At 31.5% G+C, this 19,034-nt stretch overlaps 3 protein-coding genes across 5 annotated transcripts in view; 2 read left to right on the plus strand and 1 right to left on the minus strand.

Annotated features, from left to right (window-relative positions):
- The first annotated feature begins 921 nt into the window (after nt 1–921).
- LOC131955324 (peroxisomal bifunctional enzyme) lies at nt 922–9,279 on the plus strand. The gene is made up of 18 exons (XM_059319416.1): nt 922–1,055; nt 2,450–2,589; nt 2,939–3,077; nt 3,213–3,369; nt 3,680–3,809; nt 4,073–4,122; nt 4,299–4,445; nt 4,628–4,780; nt 5,002–5,145; nt 5,320–5,439; nt 5,949–6,101; nt 6,227–6,292; nt 6,603–6,705; nt 6,823–6,969; nt 7,352–7,476; nt 7,708–7,805; nt 7,916–8,025; nt 8,155–9,279. The coding sequence occupies exons 1-18, from the start codon at nt 985–987 to the stop codon at nt 8,259–8,261; spliced, it is 2,160 nt and encodes a 719-aa protein (XP_059175399.1). The 5' UTR covers nt 922–984; the 3' UTR covers nt 8,262–9,279.
- A 62-nt stretch (nt 9,280–9,341) lies between these two features.
- Nucleotides 9,342–15,734, minus strand: LOC131955325 (protein Lines homolog 1). Of its 2 annotated transcripts, none has more exons than XM_059319418.1 (5): nt 15,673–15,734; nt 12,671–12,749; nt 11,872–11,958; nt 10,725–11,566; nt 9,342–10,478 (listed from the first exon to the last, which is right to left on the minus strand). In XM_059319418.1, exons 2-5 carry the CDS (start codon nt 12,734–12,736, stop codon nt 9,689–9,691), a joined length of 1,785 nt encoding a protein of 594 aa, XP_059175401.1. In that variant the 5' UTR covers nt 12,737–12,749; nt 15,673–15,734; the 3' UTR covers nt 9,342–9,688. The 2 variants fall into 2 exon arrangements, with proteins under 2 accessions (XP_059175401.1, XP_059175400.1); XM_059319417.1 differs by lacking the exon at nt 15,673–15,734 and adding an exon at nt 14,772–15,054.
- An 862-nt stretch (nt 15,735–16,596) lies between these two features.
- The window catches only part of LOC131955352 (uncharacterized), a 5,592-nt gene continuing 3,154 nt past the window's right edge, over nt 16,597–19,034 (plus strand). The window contains exons 1-2 of one of the 2 annotated variants that reach the window (XM_059319467.1): nt 16,597–16,660; nt 18,253–19,034. The exon at nt 18,253–19,034 is cut by the window's right edge and continues 151 nt beyond it. In XM_059319467.1, coding sequence (XP_059175450.1) covers nt 18,265–19,034 — 770 coding nt within the window. In that variant the 5' untranslated portion in view covers nt 16,597–16,660; nt 18,253–18,264. Of the gene's footprint in view, nt 16,661–17,335; nt 17,506–18,252 lie in introns of those variants that run through there. The other variant, XM_059319466.1, reaches the window with a different exon arrangement.

The following is a 19,034-nucleotide window of genomic DNA, read 5'->3' on the forward strand; positions in this document are numbered from 1 at the left end:
TGATTGGTTAACTTGGTTTACACAAATTGGGCTCTTCCGTAGAGACAGCATAACAAATACACCACGACATCCCCTTGTTATAAAATCTAGCATTTAATTGGACATAAATAGATGACTAGATATAGTCTTTCGATGCAACATATTTAGAAGATGATTTGATTGACAAAAATATTTCAAATTTTACTGTGTGGGTTTGTCTCAGAAGTTTCAATGTTGACTTATGTTAATTACAGCGAGCGAGGAAGGAGAGAAAAGAGAAAAAACTTCCAAACGTTGTAAATGCTCACATCTATGTTAAATGATGAAATACGTAAATCGTCATCGTCATCTGCAGACCACCTGTTGAGTATAGGGAATCAACCAGCAGTGTATCTTCCAGGTATCTCTTGGGGTGGGGGGGGGGGACACTAGAATCAACCACACTGTTCTATCGTACTCGGTTTTAGGTGATTCCTCCAAGTTGGGTCCATGACAATCCGGCTGCGTATGCTTCACTGACTAGTGATCTTTATGGCCTACTTACTATATTCGTTCCTTTGAGACTCCAATCTAGTGCTTCTCTTGTGATATAGCTTGTTAGCATGTGTTAATAGTATATTTTTTCTATATAAATTCTATTTCGTTCCGGGGGGGGGGGATAGACGTGCTTCTTGTTGACCTTACTCAAAACAACTCTAATTATTTTTAATATTTACTTAAATACCAGCTGTAATTTTACATTTAAATTGTGAATAGCCATGTTTTCAACTAAATCAACCTAGTGCTAGGTAGTCCATATTTATTATTTCGAAGGGAAACAACTCAATTTATATTTTCTACAGAATCAACCAGTCTTAACGGAAATGTAAAGTTGCTATGTTAATTTTCATAGGTCAAAGTTCAGGTCATAGGGCATACGCTGTAAACAGTGTACTTTGAACGTATCCTACCTAAGAAGCCACAACAGTTAAATTAGTTAAAAGTATTAAAAAGTAACACAAAGCCATGGTAGAATACAAAACTGATGGACAGTTTACCTTGCTAGAAATAAACAATCCTCCAGTGAATGCTTTAAGGTAGTTAAGTACCTAAAATTAGTAGAATAGACTACTTTTCTTTACTACTACACTACTAACTACTAGTCTAGTCAGTACTACTAGTCTACTAGATCTAGATCTAAATCACTGACTAACGTAACACAGTGAGTAACACTGACTAGATCTAGATCTAGAAAAAATCTAGTACTAGACACTAGTCACTCACTAGTGACTAACACACTAACACTGAAACACTATACAGTTAGAATCTAGATTCTAGATCTAGTTAACAACAGTTAACACTGTCTGTTGTTACTAACACTGACTTTCACTTAACACTGGGGTCACTGCCGGTTGCACACTAGCAGCTAAAAAAAATTATTGTTATTGTAACTTACTAATCTATCAAATACTATCTATCTATTGTTACATCAGTGTAGTAACGTAACTTAACTAAACTACTATTTTGGTCACTACTACAGTCTACTACTACAACTACTCTAACTAAAATTAAAATAAAAGAGTCTAAGATAAAAAAATGTTACAAGTCTAGTCTAAACTAAGAGTAAGACACTCTAAAAACTAAACGTAAAAGTCTAAGACTTACATGTCTCAACTCTACAGTCTACTCCACTGAGTCTCTAGATCTAACTAAACTACACTGTAAACTCTAATCTAGTTTCAAGTCTACAATACACACTACTACTCACTCTTGACATATAATTTTTATTATAGGAGGTCTATGAATCCTACTACTACTGTTTTATTATTAGCATCAAAATATACAAAGTGACTGCTCGGAAAAAGCTTTTTCCCCCGAAGCGCTATCTAGCCGGCAAAAGATGCAAAATGCAAGGACCTAAATATCTGCACAATGGGCTCAATTTATTCTTTTGTAGCTGTGCAATGGGAACTATTACACTTTTAGCTTTATTCTTCTGACAAAACTAGCTGTACCATATGGTCAAGCATTTGCGCTTCGGGCGGGTCGTCAGGTGTTGAGGGTTTATAGTATATAATATAGCAAGCAAAAAGTTCTAGTCTATTTAAGTATTTATCCCGGATCCATTAAGACAAAACATAGGCCTAAACAGTGAACATGTAGATGTAAAAAAAAAACAGGTAATTGTAGAGCTATGCGCATGCACATCTTTTTCCGGCTATAATCTGCCTTAAATATAAGGCATATAATTTATTAGGTTTAGGGCCAAAATAATTTTTGATTAAGCTAGCTAGATCATAGTAGATCTCTATTCCATAGTCATCTAGTCTATCTAGACATTATCATTAATATATTAATTAGTGCCTCAGTGAACCATGACAAATTAATTAGTAAGTCAAAGTTTAGACTAGATTTGCCATTTAAAAACCAAAACGTAGATTTATTAAACTGCTGTTAATTGTTCTTTATTTGGTCAATTTTTTTAAAACAGTTACCCTGTGAGAGATGGCTTACTTAGAGGAATCAAAAAAGCAATTGCTGATGATAAAATAAAAGCAGTCATAATTGTTGGGAATGGAAAGACCTTTCTTTCTGGAGCTGACATCAAGGAGTTCTCTAAGCAATATAAGGGTAATCTCATATAAAATACATTAATAGAACATTTATTTCATTTTTAGGTCATTTTATTTTAGTTTTATGAAATTATAAGTTGCTAATAATAATACACTTCCTCGACTTCAAGCATTTTATTTTAAGTTTATATAACAAATTTTATTATATTTGCAAAGCCTAGTTTGAAAAAGCAGATATTGCTTAGTGGGTTCTTCTTTCATAGCAGGAGTTTGATAGTTAACTACATGTTACATATTCTAGAAAACTCCTGGCTATGTTGACTCTTATTAAAAAACAAAGAACTTGATAACACCCTCACATGAAGATTAAAATTATCTTTTATATAATACATTTATTCTATGTTTAGGTCCTGACATTACTGATGTAGGCCGTGTTCTTGAGGCAAGCTTAAAACCTGTTATTTGTGCTGTTCATGGTCAAGCTCTTGGTGGAGGCCTTGAAATAGCATTGTTTTCACATTATAGAATTGCTGACTCTAAGGCAAAGTATGTACTAAATCACTAGCCTATCAAAGATTAATATAATTTTTGCAAATCACAAATCTTAGATTTTGTACTATTTGTGAATCATGTTTGAAATTTTTCTCTAACAGTAGACCCACTTTTAATAAAACTTTTCAGGTTTGGATTTCCAGAAGTACTGTTGGGTCTATTGCCAGGGAGACAAGGGACAATTCGCCTCCCTCGAGTGACAGGTTTAACTGTTGCTATAGATCTAATTACTTCTGGACGACATATTAGTGCACAAGATGCTCTAAAATATGGAATCATAGATAAGGTAATGTAGCATTTAAGGCCTTTTATAGAAATTTCTGGTTTAAAACAGTTTATACATCTCAAACTTGGTATACATTAATAAGGCTTTTTTTTTAGATATAACAAGATATTTGATAAATATAAGATCAGTCTTTCTTTTGCTACATAGATTTATATCGTTCAAAATAAAGTGCACTGTATCTATTGATATTTTTATGTTTGCTTAATAATAATTGTTTGATTTGAAAAGGAAATACACAAGAATGCTTTTCATCACACACATGTGTTCAAATTGATCACAATGTATTCTTATATGTTTAAAATACTTTAAGATTGTAACTGGTGACCTTCTTGCTGAAGCGAAATCCTTTGCTGCTAATGTAATAGGAAAACCACTGGACACTAAAAGACTAAGTCAAATTCCACTGAAGGGGGCTGAAAATGCAGACCAGCTATTTGAAAGTGAGTGATAATTTATTTTAGGTTGTTGAATTATTTCCCTTAATGGTAATGTGTATTTTGAAAATGTTTTTTTGTTACCGTAAAACTAATAATTTAATATGTTTTGCACAGCAGTGTACATACATTTATCTGATTATTTCAAACAGCAAGATTTTTTATAGCCTGTTTATTTTATAGTATTATTATGATTGGATTTTTCATAGTGTTAGTATTACTAAAATACTGTTAACATTTAAATTATTTCAATATTATTATCTGTTTAGATGCATTAACAGCTGTAAAAAAGAAATATAAAGGAATGATTGCTCCAACTGTAAGATTGTCGCTTTTGTTTCTTTAATCAATATCTAGACAAAATATGGAATTATTTAAATTATTTATTTAATTCATTGATTATTTTTTAACAACTCATTTTGGCTGATGAGGTTAATGTGCCATTAAGATCTCATTGTTTCAAATCTTTATTAATTAAAATAATACTTATTTCAGTATTGTCTCAAATCTATTAGAGGAGCGGTTAAACTTCCGTTTGAAGAAGCTGCAGAGAATGAGCACATTTTGTTTAGAGAACTAATGACCAGTGGTCAGTCTGAAGCTTTGAGATATTCATTCTTTGCTGAAAGAGCAGTTTCTAAAGTAAAGGAATTAGTTAATTTCTCATTGCATTTTTAGAACATTAGCTTAGAAAATTACAACTTTCCCTAAAGAATATTAATTTAGATTATTTACATTTTTTTTTGTAAATAATAGGATTTGTAGCTTAGAATATTAAAAATCTTGTGCAAAATATTATATTTTTATTATTTAAAAAAAACTAGTGGAAGCTTCCAAGTGGTGCAAGTGCACTCAACACAAAGCCACTGCTTATCCAGACTGCAGCTGTTATTGGAGCTGGAACCATGGGGTCAGGAATTGCAATCTGTTTAATTAGATCTGGCATTCCTGTGGTTTTAATTGAGCAAAATGCAAAGGTAGGCACTTCTATACAGTTCACTAGACCAAACTGTACTTTTTAGAATAGAAAATTTGATATTTTTACTGCTTGCTTATTCCTTATTTTCATTCATTATTTCTCCTACATTTATCTGAAATATCTTGGGGTTTTTAATATTTTATTTTAATAAAACAATTATTATTGTTTATAATCTGGCTGAAGATTGGCATCTACTAACCTTGTCGCTTTCCCACTCAGATGCTTGAAGTTGCTTTGAGAAATATTGGCTTGATTCTTCAAGACAGTGTTAAGCGAAATCGGATGACTACTGATAAAAGGATTGAGTGTCTTCGGATATTGAGAGGGGCTAATAGTCTTGACAAAGTCAGTGAGGTTGACATTGTAAGTAACTCAAGTTACCAGGGACATTTTTTGTTAGTGGGTTGTTTCCCTTTTTTGTTATTTAGTGTAGGGGGTTGGCGAGATGCTCTAAGTCTCACTGTTATTTTTATTTTAATCATTAATGTATCCTGGTTTATTTCCATTATTTATCAATACTTTTATGCTGCATTAAAGGTAATTGAAGCTGTCTATGAAAATCTGAAACTGAAGCAAGAAATATTTGCTCAGTTGGATAAAATTTGCAAGCCTTCTACACTTCTTTGTTCAAACACTTCAACATTAGAGATTGAAAAGGTAATCAGAATCTAATTAATTAAATTGTTTTTTATCTTTTGGCTACTAAACAATGCTGCTTAAGAGACGAAGACTGTTGAGATCTTTCAGTGTAGGGGTATTCAGCGGACAAAACAACGTATACAACAGACTAGATAACTAGTCTACCAACTGCCACACACCCTAGCACATGCTCTGACACCCGTCAACTGACACTCCTCAAGTGAACACCTCTTGTTCAATGTAAACACACTCAACTAAGGGCTACAACTATATACAATAAGAGGGTACATTTCGTTCAAGCACACAACACACAGACAATCAGGTGATGCTACAGTAAGGGACGTAACAATGACAACACAGGATTGTGTCAGCTTTTGGCAGATTCTTTAAGAAAAAATGTCACTTAAAATTGACTTGTATCATTAGTGGTGCTTCTATAACATGCATAAAAACAAGAATATAATCCTCAGAATAAAGGATCACATTTTATGTTCTACTAGGCAATAAAATTTGTCAATGCATTTCAGCTTGCGTCTGTCACAAAAAGGCCAGATAAAGTTGCAGGAACACATTTCTTTTCACCTGCCCACATCATGAGGCTCTTAGAAAATGTTTATGGCCTTGAAACTTCACCAACAACAGTTGCCACCATCATGGATTTAGGGAAAAGAATTGGGAAGGTCTGGTATTTGAGTTGCATGTAATTAAATATTTTAAGCAGCTATTTTCTCTGATGTATTGCTGTTGTTTACAACCTCTAATCTGTTAGCTGAGTGTTCACTGAGTTTAAATTTTTTTTTTATAGGTATCAGTTTTGGTGAGAAGTTGCCATGGGTTTGTTGCTAATAGAATGAATAAAAACTTTGATGAAGTAAGTTGATTTTTATTAGTTATTTCCAACTTTTAAAAGACCTTTATTGTAAACTGTTGTCAGTAGATTATTCTGAGGATTATATTTTTGTTTTTTATGTATGTTATAGAATTTCTGTTTATTAAAATTCAATATTTTAGTCTGTATAATCTCAAATGAATCTGATGTTTATTTTGCAAAAGTAGGTACTTAATATATTCTTTAAACAAGCTGAGTTAAATTGCATTTTTACTTTATCGTCATCTAAATTAATTCCTTAAGAGTTATTTTAGAAATGTGATATTAAGTCCGCATTTAAAACTTTGTGCAGGCCCAATTTTTGTTAGAAGAAGGTGCCACGATCCAAGATATTGATCGTGTGTATGAGGAGTTTGGAATGCCAATGGGAGTTTTTAAAGTTTCTGATCTTGCTGGTAAAATCTCTTATAATACTTGTATAGAAATAATAATAAATTGAATGGTTTTATTATAGATTGACATACAGTTCCTTACAAGACTTATCTAATGAAACATCTACATTTTCTGCTCAGGAACTGACATTCGGTGGCTTGTTCAAAAAGAAAAAGCTAAACTAAAAGGCATCACATTTAACCTTGATACACGATACATAAATGGAGAGCGGTACTGTACAATTGCAGACAGAATTTGTGAATTAGGCAGGTTTGGAATAAAAACTGGTATGTATAAATAACAATCTATAGTTTAATTATATGTTATGCTAGGTTTTAATATTTATTACAGCCATTGAAAAGTTTTATTTTTTTGTTAAACTGCATTTGGTTGTATGTTTTAATTATTGCAATAAAATGTGTAATCCAATACAGTTTATTCAATTTTGAAAATGTTAACTCTAAGAAATATTTCCCCAATTTAATAAACACTGCTACTTTTTTAAATGAAAAAAAAAAGGTTACAAATTTATTCTGTATTTGGCAAGAATAACAAATAACTCAGTTATGATTGAAATACATTGAAATTACTTCTCACATTTTGAAAACAATAAAATCCTTATGTATTTTTTTAATAATGTCATTTTATTCTAAACTCTCTCCCCTGAAGGAAAAGGCTGGTATAAATATGAAAGTACCAATCCACACAAGGCAATACCAGACCCTGAAGTGACTGATATAGTACTCACTCATTGTAAAAATTTGGGAATAACAAGGCGACAGATTTCTTATTTGGTAAAATATTCTTAGATGCCAATTAATGCTTACTTTCCATCATTCTGATTTTCAATAATAAATATTTGAAAATTAAATTATTATCACTTTTAATGTAAGCTGCATTCTACGGCACTTTTATTTCAATTTTTTTCAAATACCACCTTTTGTTTTTGTAGTTTTTGTTTCAATCATTCAAATTTCAGTTTAAAAATAATAAAGAAAAAATAATTTAAAATCTAATTTTGCTAGGAAATCCTGGAGCGCTGTTTCTATGCCACTATAAATGAAGGTTTTAAAATACTTGAGGAAGGTATAGCTGAAAAACCTGAAGACATTGATATCATATGGTAAGTTCAAGAAAGTAATTTAAAAAATCATTTTAAGAAAAATATTTTTTATTAGGTAGTTAGTAATTGTACAAATAATTCTAGTTAAATAATAACACTAAATATTACAGGCAAGCTGGGTTTGCATTTCCTAAATACAGAGGTGGGCCAATGTTTTATGCTAGCCAAGTTGGACTAACTAAAGTCTATGAACGCATTTGCTACTATCATAAAACCTTTCGTAAGTACACAAAATTATTCATTAGGTATCATTTTAGCAGTTTACATTTTAAATTAGTGTTTATAAATACAATAAAAAGTTGTGGCATAGGAAGGTTTTAATACAATTTGTATGATTAATTTTTTCCAGCTTATTCCATCCACTGGGTGCCAAGTAACTTACTAAAGAAACTGGCTAGTCATTCATCTCAAATACCAATCAGTCAATGGATGAACTTTTCAAATAGTAAACTTTAAAGACTGAAGAGGTTGATGAAATGTTCAAAAATAGAGAAAAATTGTTTTTTGTTGATAAAACATAAATGTTATATCAAATTGTTACAATTATTTTAAGCAACCGGTTATTAATTTTATGAAATATAGCTTTTAATGTTTTTATAAAAAACATATTCAGAGTCTAATATATTTTACCATTTCTTGTTTTGTTGTGTTTTTTTTTGGTAAAAATATATAAATGAAAATATTTAATCGGGAAAAGCTTTATGTGTATTTCTGAAGAACAAAATTTTTTTAAAATGTATATATTAATAAATGGGTTATTTATTTGGGTAATAAGTTACAAATAGTTTGGTATATTGGTATAGAGGACAACAAGAGACATTCAATTTAAGAATGTTTTATACTTATATCAGATGGGGAAAATTAGGTAGCCAGCAATGTCTTTTATTTCCACATTACCTGTAGAACTTGGGCTGGTGGACCATTACCTGTTATAAACATTTTATATGTTTGTTTATTTTACATGTTTATAACTGTTTTTAATCCTATGTATGTCACTTACATCTCCAGATTATAGGACAGAAGGATTATATAAAATAATTTATAATTTGGGCTTTTTGCTTATGCAATCATATTAAACAGACTATTGTATTAGTATTTAAGAAAACTTTCACAATGAAAGATGCACATTATTGTCTTTGTACTGATTACTGTTGTCAAAACATACATGCGGTTAAAGATTATTGAATATTTTAAGTTATACATATAATTTTATGGGAAGGTGTGATCAAATGATAGAGAATACAACGCCTAACCCAAAAGTTTGAATCCGGCTTCATTTTCATAGAATATCTCGAGTCCACCAAGCTCTGAAGGGTACCTAACTTATGTTAAGGTAAGTAAAGGAGGCTATACTTTCATATTCTGATGTCACAGAAACAGGTGAGCTCTATTTCACTTGCACCACCATGGACCATTCGGTTATAACTATCTTTAATAAAATATGTTTAAATTAATTATAATGATATTTTAACCAGCCTGGACTTTTTTTTTAGTTTGTTGCCCAAAGTTGGTGTGAAAGTGTGAGTTGTCCATTAAACTTTAAACATTTATTTGGAATGGTCAATAACAGTTATCACTTTTTTTTATCATGTGTGACAAGGGTGAGGGATTAGGGAACTTAAAATTTAACATTAGATTGATCTTCTCATTTACATATTTAGTGTCCAGTGCCTACTTTACCATTCTGGCTGGCTTGCTTAATTTGATAGCACTGGACATAACTAGATTTTCAAAATTTGTTTAAGTAGGCTTAGAAGTAGATTTTAATTATTTGTTTAAAAAGTGAACTGTAGACAATTTTTTACTGAAATTTATTAGGCAATACAGTATAAAAAATATTGTACACTTTCATAGTTTATTTGTAATATTTATTTTCAGTAAAATTATGTCATATCCACACATACACTTCTATCATATACATCTTCACATTTCTCTAACAATTTAATGAGAGGTTTAACATTATAAGGGAACAGACTTTTTTCATCAAGTTTCTCAAGATTAATTCTAAGTCTAATCAGCATTTCCATAACTAAAACAGTCGTGTTATTTTGCATTGTTGTTGAACAGACATTTTCCTTTCCGCAAGGTGATAGATATGCAGTTTCATCAAGTGAATACAAACTAGAGTTTGCAACAGAAGGATTATTTTGATGTGGATCATCTTCTTCATCACTGTTGTCAGAGTCACTATATGGAACTAAGTTTGGTGCAATGACACTACCTATTGTAGTTTGGTTTTTTGAGTCAAGAAATACACTTCCAGCTGCCTTGTTTTTAATTTCACAGCCTGAAGCATCAGGCATGTTTTTACTATGTGGCCCAGAATGTAAGAGACTGTTAGATTCTGCATGAAACATACAGGTTGTGAAAGATTTATTTAAACTTTGATCATGAGAACATCTAAAGCTGTCTGAATTTTTTGTGAATGTATCATTTTCCATGCACACTTTTTCAAAATGACTCCATTCAGTAATAAGTACGTGCAAATAGAGAGTGAAATAAAGTAAAAAAGTTGTCTCTGGTGACGACATGAAATCAACTAGCACTAGATGATCATACTTGATAAAAAATATGAACTGGAGAAACAGTCGATGAGGATTGATAAAGTCCACAAGTTCATTCAATTTACCACTGTCTTTCTTACTTTCACAATTCATGCCAGGATTTTGTTCCCTGTAAAAAAAATACAAATATAAATATTCGAATTTGAAACAATTTTTGTTTTTTTTCAATACATAGTTGGAATATTGCAAGTGCAAATTTTTTTAAAAGTAGCACACATTTTGTAACAAAATGATAAAATTTATATATATATATATATATATATATATATATATATATATATATATATATATATATATATATATATATATAAAGTATTTTGAAAAAATTCTTAATTATTTTTGCAACAATAGTCACCTGTTTATCTTTTTGTGAAGCTTCAGCAGACACAAAAGGGAAGTAACCCATTTATCATCTTGGTCAGCAAATATTGTAGATAACCATTCTCTAGTATGCGGCTGCCTCTGTGTAGCAATTATTCCTTGAGTTTGAGACCATAGGTTAAATAAAACAGTCAATATTTTTATAAGAACTTCATCATTACAAATCTCCATAAGAGCACATGTTTTTAAAATAACAAAAACTGTTGACCTTACAAGTACTGAGGTGGCATATTTGCTGTTGGAATTTAGCACATTGGAAGAGACAAAATTACTGTTCAAAAAAAAAATTTGACTGTTTTGAACTTGACACAAATCACTGAGAATAATCTTGGAGACAGTATGACTAAAGTTGATGATGCATGTCGGAATACTAAGATCATCGAACAAAAATCTTGCATTAAGAAGGCTACTCAAAACTTGTAAATATTTTTTACATATTAAATGTCCTTTGCAGCTTGAGGGTAATTTAAAGAATGTAATAAAATTTTTAACAAATAAATTTTCAACTAATACACATAAACTTTCTAAATCTTGAAAGTCTAGTTCATTGTTTTTTAGACAATGTTTGATACATCTTTGTATTAAAGTTAAATACTCTATAATTCCACTAGAGTTTAAAAATGTTGTATCTATATTTATTCTAATCAGAAAGAATTCTTGCAAAAAGTTATTTTCTTTAATCCATTCAAAAGTTTGTGTATTGATCTTTCTGTCTTGAAATAACTGAGGTGACATTAAATCTTCCAATAACTCAATCAGTATGGGACTGGACTTCAAATCCTCAGTTTGTATAAACAGCTCCAAAACATCATCAACCTAAAGAGAGTTACAAGAGTATTACATTATGTGCCAAACCTTTCTCTTTATGCAAAACTTTTGGAGTACTCAGTATTTAAACCAAGAAATGTTTTTAAAATCAATTTTAACCCCAGAGACAAGTATAGAAGATGATGTAGCATGTTAATAACTTACAAAAAATATTTAAATCAGTAAAATTTAAAACTATGTAAAATTTATTGAAACATTTTTAAGACATATTTATATTTTAAGTTATAATTATAGTATAATTTATAGATATCAGAGTATTCAAAATAAAATATTGCAAGAAGAAAATATAAAACCTGTAAATATCCCATCTTAATCCCAGATAACATTGTCTTTTTGGATAGAAACTGTGTAAACATGTCACCTTTACTTAAACATGGAATCTGAAATTATAAGAGAGAAAAACAATCATTTTAAAGATAATTAAATTTATGTTGGGTAAAGTACTAAAAAAGTACTAAAGTAAAAAAATGTGAGTTTTGATAAATTTTCTAGCAATTAATCATAGCTGTTTATTTCATATTTTATATAATTTGTATATTTTTATAAAAATACACACTAACTATTGCATTAGGTATCCACATTTAAAAAATAATTTTAAAGAACTGTTTTTCGTTGTTCATTGAAAAAATATGTATTATAAAGAGTAAAGATGGCAAGGTGCTAACAACAGAAACGTCAAGTCTGGTAAATTTTTCCAGCATTTTTAAGCCAACTGTTAACATTGTGAAAAACTTGCTGTTTTTATTTCGAAGCAAACACATGCTAAATTTTCTATCAGAGATAGCAATGTCTTACATTACTTTATTTAGTACATTCTATCATAAGAATAATGATATATATATTGTTATGTAATATTATGTATATTATTATGTATACAAGCAATGATAATGAATAAAAATTTTTATTCCAGATAATCTAATAAAATAGGGCCTAATATATTTAATGTACTTAAGTTACTAAACAGGTAAAATTGTGGCATTCATTATCAGTCACTCACTGGTATGAAAAATAGTAAATACTGACATAAATAATAATAATATTAATAAATAGGGCGTAAGCCTAAATATTTTGAAAAAATAAAATAAAAATTACCAGAAAATCAATGGCATTAGATTTAGAACTTTGCAGTAGTGCAACCTCTTGATACCATTTGTCCATCAAATCTTTTGAGCTGTTATTTGGCAAATGATATGTAAAAATAATATGTTGTTGTCTTGTAATCAAACACTGCTTTTGCAGCTGATAGCGAACTATATAGCACACACTGTTACTGTAAGCAGTTCAGGTTGCATATTTTACAAATAATGCTGGTGTGGCTTGAAACACAAGACGGTTGTTTGTTATCATATTGTTATGCAAAAATTGTTCAAGAAGTGTTTGGGCGAGATTACAAACAAGTTAATTAAAAAGTCTAGTGACATTTAAGCGCAATTTCCTTATGTTATCTAAAAATAGCTCTGTCGTAGCAGCCTAAATCAAGAGCAGGGTTAGTAAAACCATTGATTAGTTATTAAAACGTATTTTATTAATTTTTTTTTCAGTACTTTACATGTTTTATTTACAATAGAGTTACATGACTAAAAACCATTGCGCGCCTACTGAACGTGATGACGCAGCCATTGAACGTGATGGCGCAGCTATTGAACGTGATGATGTGTGTGGTGTGGTTGGATAAATATGCCAACTAATTCGGTCCAAATTTTAATTAATTAAAAAAAATTTTTGTGACCGAACGAAAGGATATTTTTGAAAACTTTCTTCGGCAATATTGTTCTAAATTATGGCAGGAATCGATTGGTACATGTTTCAAGTCGCTAAGTGGTCTGGTTGCCGAGATATGGGCCAAAAACTGCTTTTTTTCGAGGTTTTTTGGCTTTTCCGGGAAATCTATGAAAGAAACCCGGAATTTTTATGGCCTATGTTCATCCTCGTAACTTGCTTAACATAAGTCATAATTGCTTTTGGAACTAGTCATCGATATTGCTTCGTTGAGGAGGAGATACGACTTAAAGCTGCGGACACACATCCATCCATCCATTCATTCATACATCCAGAAATGACGGGTTAATAAACGCAATTCTCCAGAATGGAAATTGCGCTAAAAACTTTAAAAAGTTAAAAAAGCTTGGGGCGCAACAACAGCTACTTCTTCTTGTGTAAAACTATAATTAGTAAAATTAATTAGTAACCTACAGTAAAGGTAAAGTTCTAGAACTACTTTCCAGACAAAAATCTTTCTCCATTATTTGTTTTCATGTCAATTAATATTTTTTCAAAGTCTCAACGAATTATTGAATAAGAATTGTAGTTAATTCCTTTAAATCTAGTTCTTGACCTAATATAAAAAAACAACAACTATTAAACGTTAGAGTTATCGGTCCTGCTAAAAACACGATTGCCAGGTAAAAAGAAATGAGATTGTGGAAATATTCTGAACTAAAAGATTTTAACTTGTTCAATTCCAGATCTGAAGCCAGAATTATCTTTGAATTACTCAATGAGAAATTATCGCTATATTCTTTTTTTAAAACTATTATATCCTAATTCATATGTTGCCTATAAATTAGAATGCTCCTGTGTGGAGGAATATTCGTATACTGTTTAAGACAGAGGGATCTCAAATTTAATTTAATAAAAGACGTAATGCTAGGTAAGTCGAAAGGATTTTGCACATCTTATTTAAAAAAATAGAAAAAAAAAGAGCAAGCCATGATTTTCGTGAAAATTTATGCTAGTTGTTCTGCTTTTTCTTTTTTTTTTGGGGGGGGGGGGGGTTGTTGGAACATCGCGACGTTATGTAAATAAAATCCAGCATATTGTAATTACACGATGACTATGGGGTGAGATCCACATTAAAATACAATACTCCTAATGATGTGAGGGTCAGCGGTCCTTTTTTACATAAATATTGACGTTTGCTCATTTAAACTATATAGGCCTATAAACTCTAACCCTAATTGGGATCGTTGTGACACCACGGTTGATTTTCTCATAAATTTAGGGTGTAACAACCCCTATTGCATACAAATGGAGCTCTAGTTCACCTTATAGTCCCCTTTAGTTTTGTGGGCTCTCGTACTCTCTAATGAAGCATCTTTATTTATAATTTAGTAGATATAGCATTTAAAAACAAACAGCTTACAAAGATATTTTAATTTTTTATTAATACACGTGAACATATCAAGAACCTTACAAATGGGATGTCGCCTGGGCCAGATGGAATCACACCCAATGCTCATAGGTCATAGGGCAGATCCATCTGAGACAGCAACAATGTTACAAGCACTCCCGCAGAAGGTATGAAAACACAAATCAAGTCCCTGCACATTAGAAATGGGATACTAAGTTAGGCAATCAAAACTATCAAACATTATCCTTGAAGATGCTGACCGGTAGGCTTTTGAATATTATGATTAGAACAGGCAGATTTCCGCCATACTTAAATGACCGCTTATCCAGTAGATGCATTCGCTTAATCATTGATTTATGGATACTCAACTGAGTGGTAATCCGCTCTATGCATGACCTTTCTTAATTTTGAAAAGAAGTTTGGGCAGAGATGTCGTTTGGAATTTTTTTAATAGATGAATCTCTATGAAATTCATCTGAAATTTAGCCTAATTGTTTAAAGGCTATAAATTAATCTCTTAACTGCCAGATTAGCCACAACAAATTAACAAAGATACTCAAAACAAGTTTACTGACATTTATTTAAAACTGGTAAAATATGTGATAGGCTAAGTATGCTAATTTGTTTAAAGATTTAATTATTACAAGTTTATAAATAGAAATATTTGATAGATCTTTAAGCTCTCTTCAATGGTTCTTAAAATTTCGACAAAACAGCCACCTTAACTTTCCCCACTCTGCTCTGGTCCGAAGGTATCCCTGCGCGGTGTTTAATCTATGGATGCAAAAGATAGAAATGGCAACCAAATAAAAGTCTTTTGGTTAGTTCTCAGTCCAGTGAAGAAACATAACCCCTTATTACTAGGCTACCGGGTGTGCCATTTCTAAGCACTGTTTAAGGGAATCATTAAAAATTATATCGTACACTTTTAAAAAAAAATTAGTTAAGAGATTTCTTTACACACCGATCCGGCGAAAATCCACATTACTTATGGTGTCAACCCTCTCGTTCCCTCCATTATCCGATTGGAAAATGGAGGTGACCCCCGCCGCACCTGGGTTACGCTATTGGCTATACAGTTGGTACTCGAACCCTAACTGAAAAAGTCTATTTCGTTACAAAAATCTTGGTAACCATGAATACACCCAGAGTTTCTTCCAGACATCTCTTCGGGGGGAGGGGGGGGGGGCGCTCCGTCTACCGCCCCCGCCCCAAACGTAAAGGATTGTATATAGAAAACATATACTTCAGTGTCCGCCCCCCCCCCCCCCCCCCCGGAGAAAAAGTCTGGAAGAAACACTGAATACACCTAACTTTAAATTAATACTTTCCCCATTCTTTATTTAATTACCCACCCACCATTCCGCACCAGTTAACAGTTCTAGCGTTTTCGGATGTGTTTAAAAAAAAATAAAAAAAGTAGGCCTGAAGCATTATAAAGCAAGGATGACAGCATTTCCGGATCGAACGAATAGGGTCGGCTATGTCAATATCGATACCATTTTATTTACCGAGTTAGGCTTACATATGATCAATTATATTTTTAAAAATTATTTTATAAAGAAAAATAATGCACATCTTTTATTAATTGATCTAAAATTTAGATATTTCAAATATATGTTATAAATATTTTGGTATAACGAGCAGCTGATTTAGGGTGTAACAACCCCTATTGCATACAAATGGAGCTCTAGTTCACCTTATAGTTCCCTTTAGTTTTGTGGGCACTCGGACTCGCTAATGAAGCATCTTTATTTATATTTTAGTAGAAATAGCATTTTAAAAAAAACAGCTTACAAAGATATTTTAATTTTTTATTGCCCTTTTTGTTTTGTTAACCTATAATCACGATATTTTAATGGTATCGATATTTTAAAACTAATAACAAGCCTTGATCTCGTAAAGATTTTCCCGTTCCGAAAAACTGCAAAAAAATGTAGCTCCAACAGAATGTAAGTAGATTTCTAGATCTAGAAATGTAATGTCGGGCCTAAATCTAGATCTAAATACATCTTTTGCTTTTAAGCATACTTTATGTGCATGTAACTTGAACATTGCAAAGTTCAATACATAGATCTAAATCCAGATTATTAGAAATTATAGACCCTGTCGCTTATCACTTCACCAAACACTAGCAATCAGTCCTATTTTACTTGACTAGATTTCTAGATCTAGATTTTTCTAGATTAGAATATTTATTTTCTAATCTTGATTCTAATCTTCTTATAACATGTATATTTGCATTCTGCACTTCATTCTAAACTCAAAACTAAAATAGTCTAGATTTTAATAAATAATTTATTAATATAAAATATAAATGAAATAACTCAGGCCTAAGTTGGTTTTATTATAAATAGGCCTAATAAAATAATTATTAAAATGTCTAAAAATGATGAGTGAGATTAATGATCATAGTTTAAAGCTTATATTTATATTAATAATAATATTAATATGATTAGTACTAGTTGACCTGCAGCGTAGCATAACTATAACTATTTTAGTGGCTGAAGACTTCCTAATAGATACATTTGTCCAAATAGGGTGGGTTTGAGCAAACAACTGTGAGTGAATGAAAAAAAGGGAACTCTGGAAAGTAGAATTGTTCATTGTTGTGCTTTATTGATTGTCATGGCAAAGGCTAATTTAACACGAAATATATGTGAAGCGGTGGCCATGGTAGGAAACAAAGGGCAATACGAAGGGGCAAGATCAAAACAAAGCTTCGAGGACAAACGTGGCTCAGACAACTGTATGAGATACCAAAAGCGATTGAGGACTGAGCTACACACTGCTGCGGGTACACACTCTTGCGCATACCTGGAGAGTGAGGGAGGGCGCAGGAGGAGGGTTAGACTGAAATTATATTTTGCTTTAAACAACTATTGTGAATGAAGGATGATTATCCTCACCTTCCCCTTTCTCTCTTCTTCTCCCCCCCCCCCCCCAGTGTAAGTCTAGATGTTGATGTCTTTAAGTGCTCGATTTGAGAAAAATAAAATGCTCTTGGGCAGTTTTCAGTTCGGCATCTTTTCATTCACCTATGCTGTCATTTGACGCTCATTAAGTCTCTTACATATTTTACTGACTAATGCTTTTATTAAAGAAAGCAAGTTTGTTTTATTTATTTATATTATAAAGGTTTTTTTTTTATATTTATTTTATTACCAGTAGCCTAACATTCCTTTTAAAATATTACAAAATACTTAACTAGAGGAATGATGACGTTAATGGCAATGCCAGACAATGGTATAAAAGGCTAATATAATATTAATATAGGCCTCATGTATGCAGGTGCTGTTACGTTTTATCCCATGTTTGAGTAGAAGTCTAGAGCTTTTTCTAAGGCAAAATTGATTCCATTTTTAACAGTATTGATTGAACTGCACTAACATAGTCACTAACTATATATCTTAATTTATTGAAATTGTTTGCCTTGTTATTTTGAATAAAAGATATTATATATTTACACTTTCCTTTATGAAACAGATCTTGTAACTTATAATTAAGTAGAGTTGTTTTTTAACTTATATCTTTCTATTTTCAGTGAGCAACAAACATGTGTGCTGGAAAGCCAGCCAGTGCCCACATAATCCGTAAGGGTAGAAAAAAATCTGGCAAAAATGGAACAGGCCTGAACTTCAGTCAGAGTGGTCAACAAAGTAGATCAATTTGGCATCAGGGTGACAGAAAAGCTCCAATTATGAATTGCTCTTTGGAGGATAAGGAAATGGAAGATTTAGAGATGAATATGGACACTAGTGAATCACATAATCATTTTCCTTTTCACCTTCTTCCAGATTTGTGCAAATTTAGAATTTGGAGCTTTCTTAAACAGTGTGATCTTGGTCGTTGTATGCTTGTTTGTATTGAATGGCACATGAAGATTCAGAAGCCACAACTGTGGAATACGATACATTTTAATGAACTACCCTATACTTGTTTACCACATGATAGAACTGGTTTAGTTCACACTGAAGGTGTTTGTCACCATTGTTTTAGAAAAAGAGTTGTATCCTTTAGTCATTTTCTTTCTCATATTCACCCTGTGGTAAAAGAATTTCAATTTTGTCTGGATATTAGTCATCCAACAGATCAGTTTAATGCAGTTGTTGAACAGTTTCTATCCACTGCAGACCTAACATCTCTTACTTATGCTGATATAAATTGGAAAGACAGTCCATCGAGGGCACCTTTAACAAATAACCAAGAACCTATCCAGGATTATATGTACAGATACCGCAGACGTCAGCGAATGTTTTCTAGACTTTTTGATACTTTTATTGGGCTTGCCACACAGCTGACTACTTTGGTTATGCCTTTTGATTG

Source organism: Physella acuta, unplaced genomic scaffold (genome assembly GCF_028476545.2).
Source record: "Physella acuta isolate Inbredline_101_S28 unplaced genomic scaffold, ASM2847654v3 ptg001063l, whole genome shotgun sequence".
Lineage (NCBI taxonomy): Eukaryota > Metazoa > Mollusca > Gastropoda > Physidae > Physella > Physella acuta.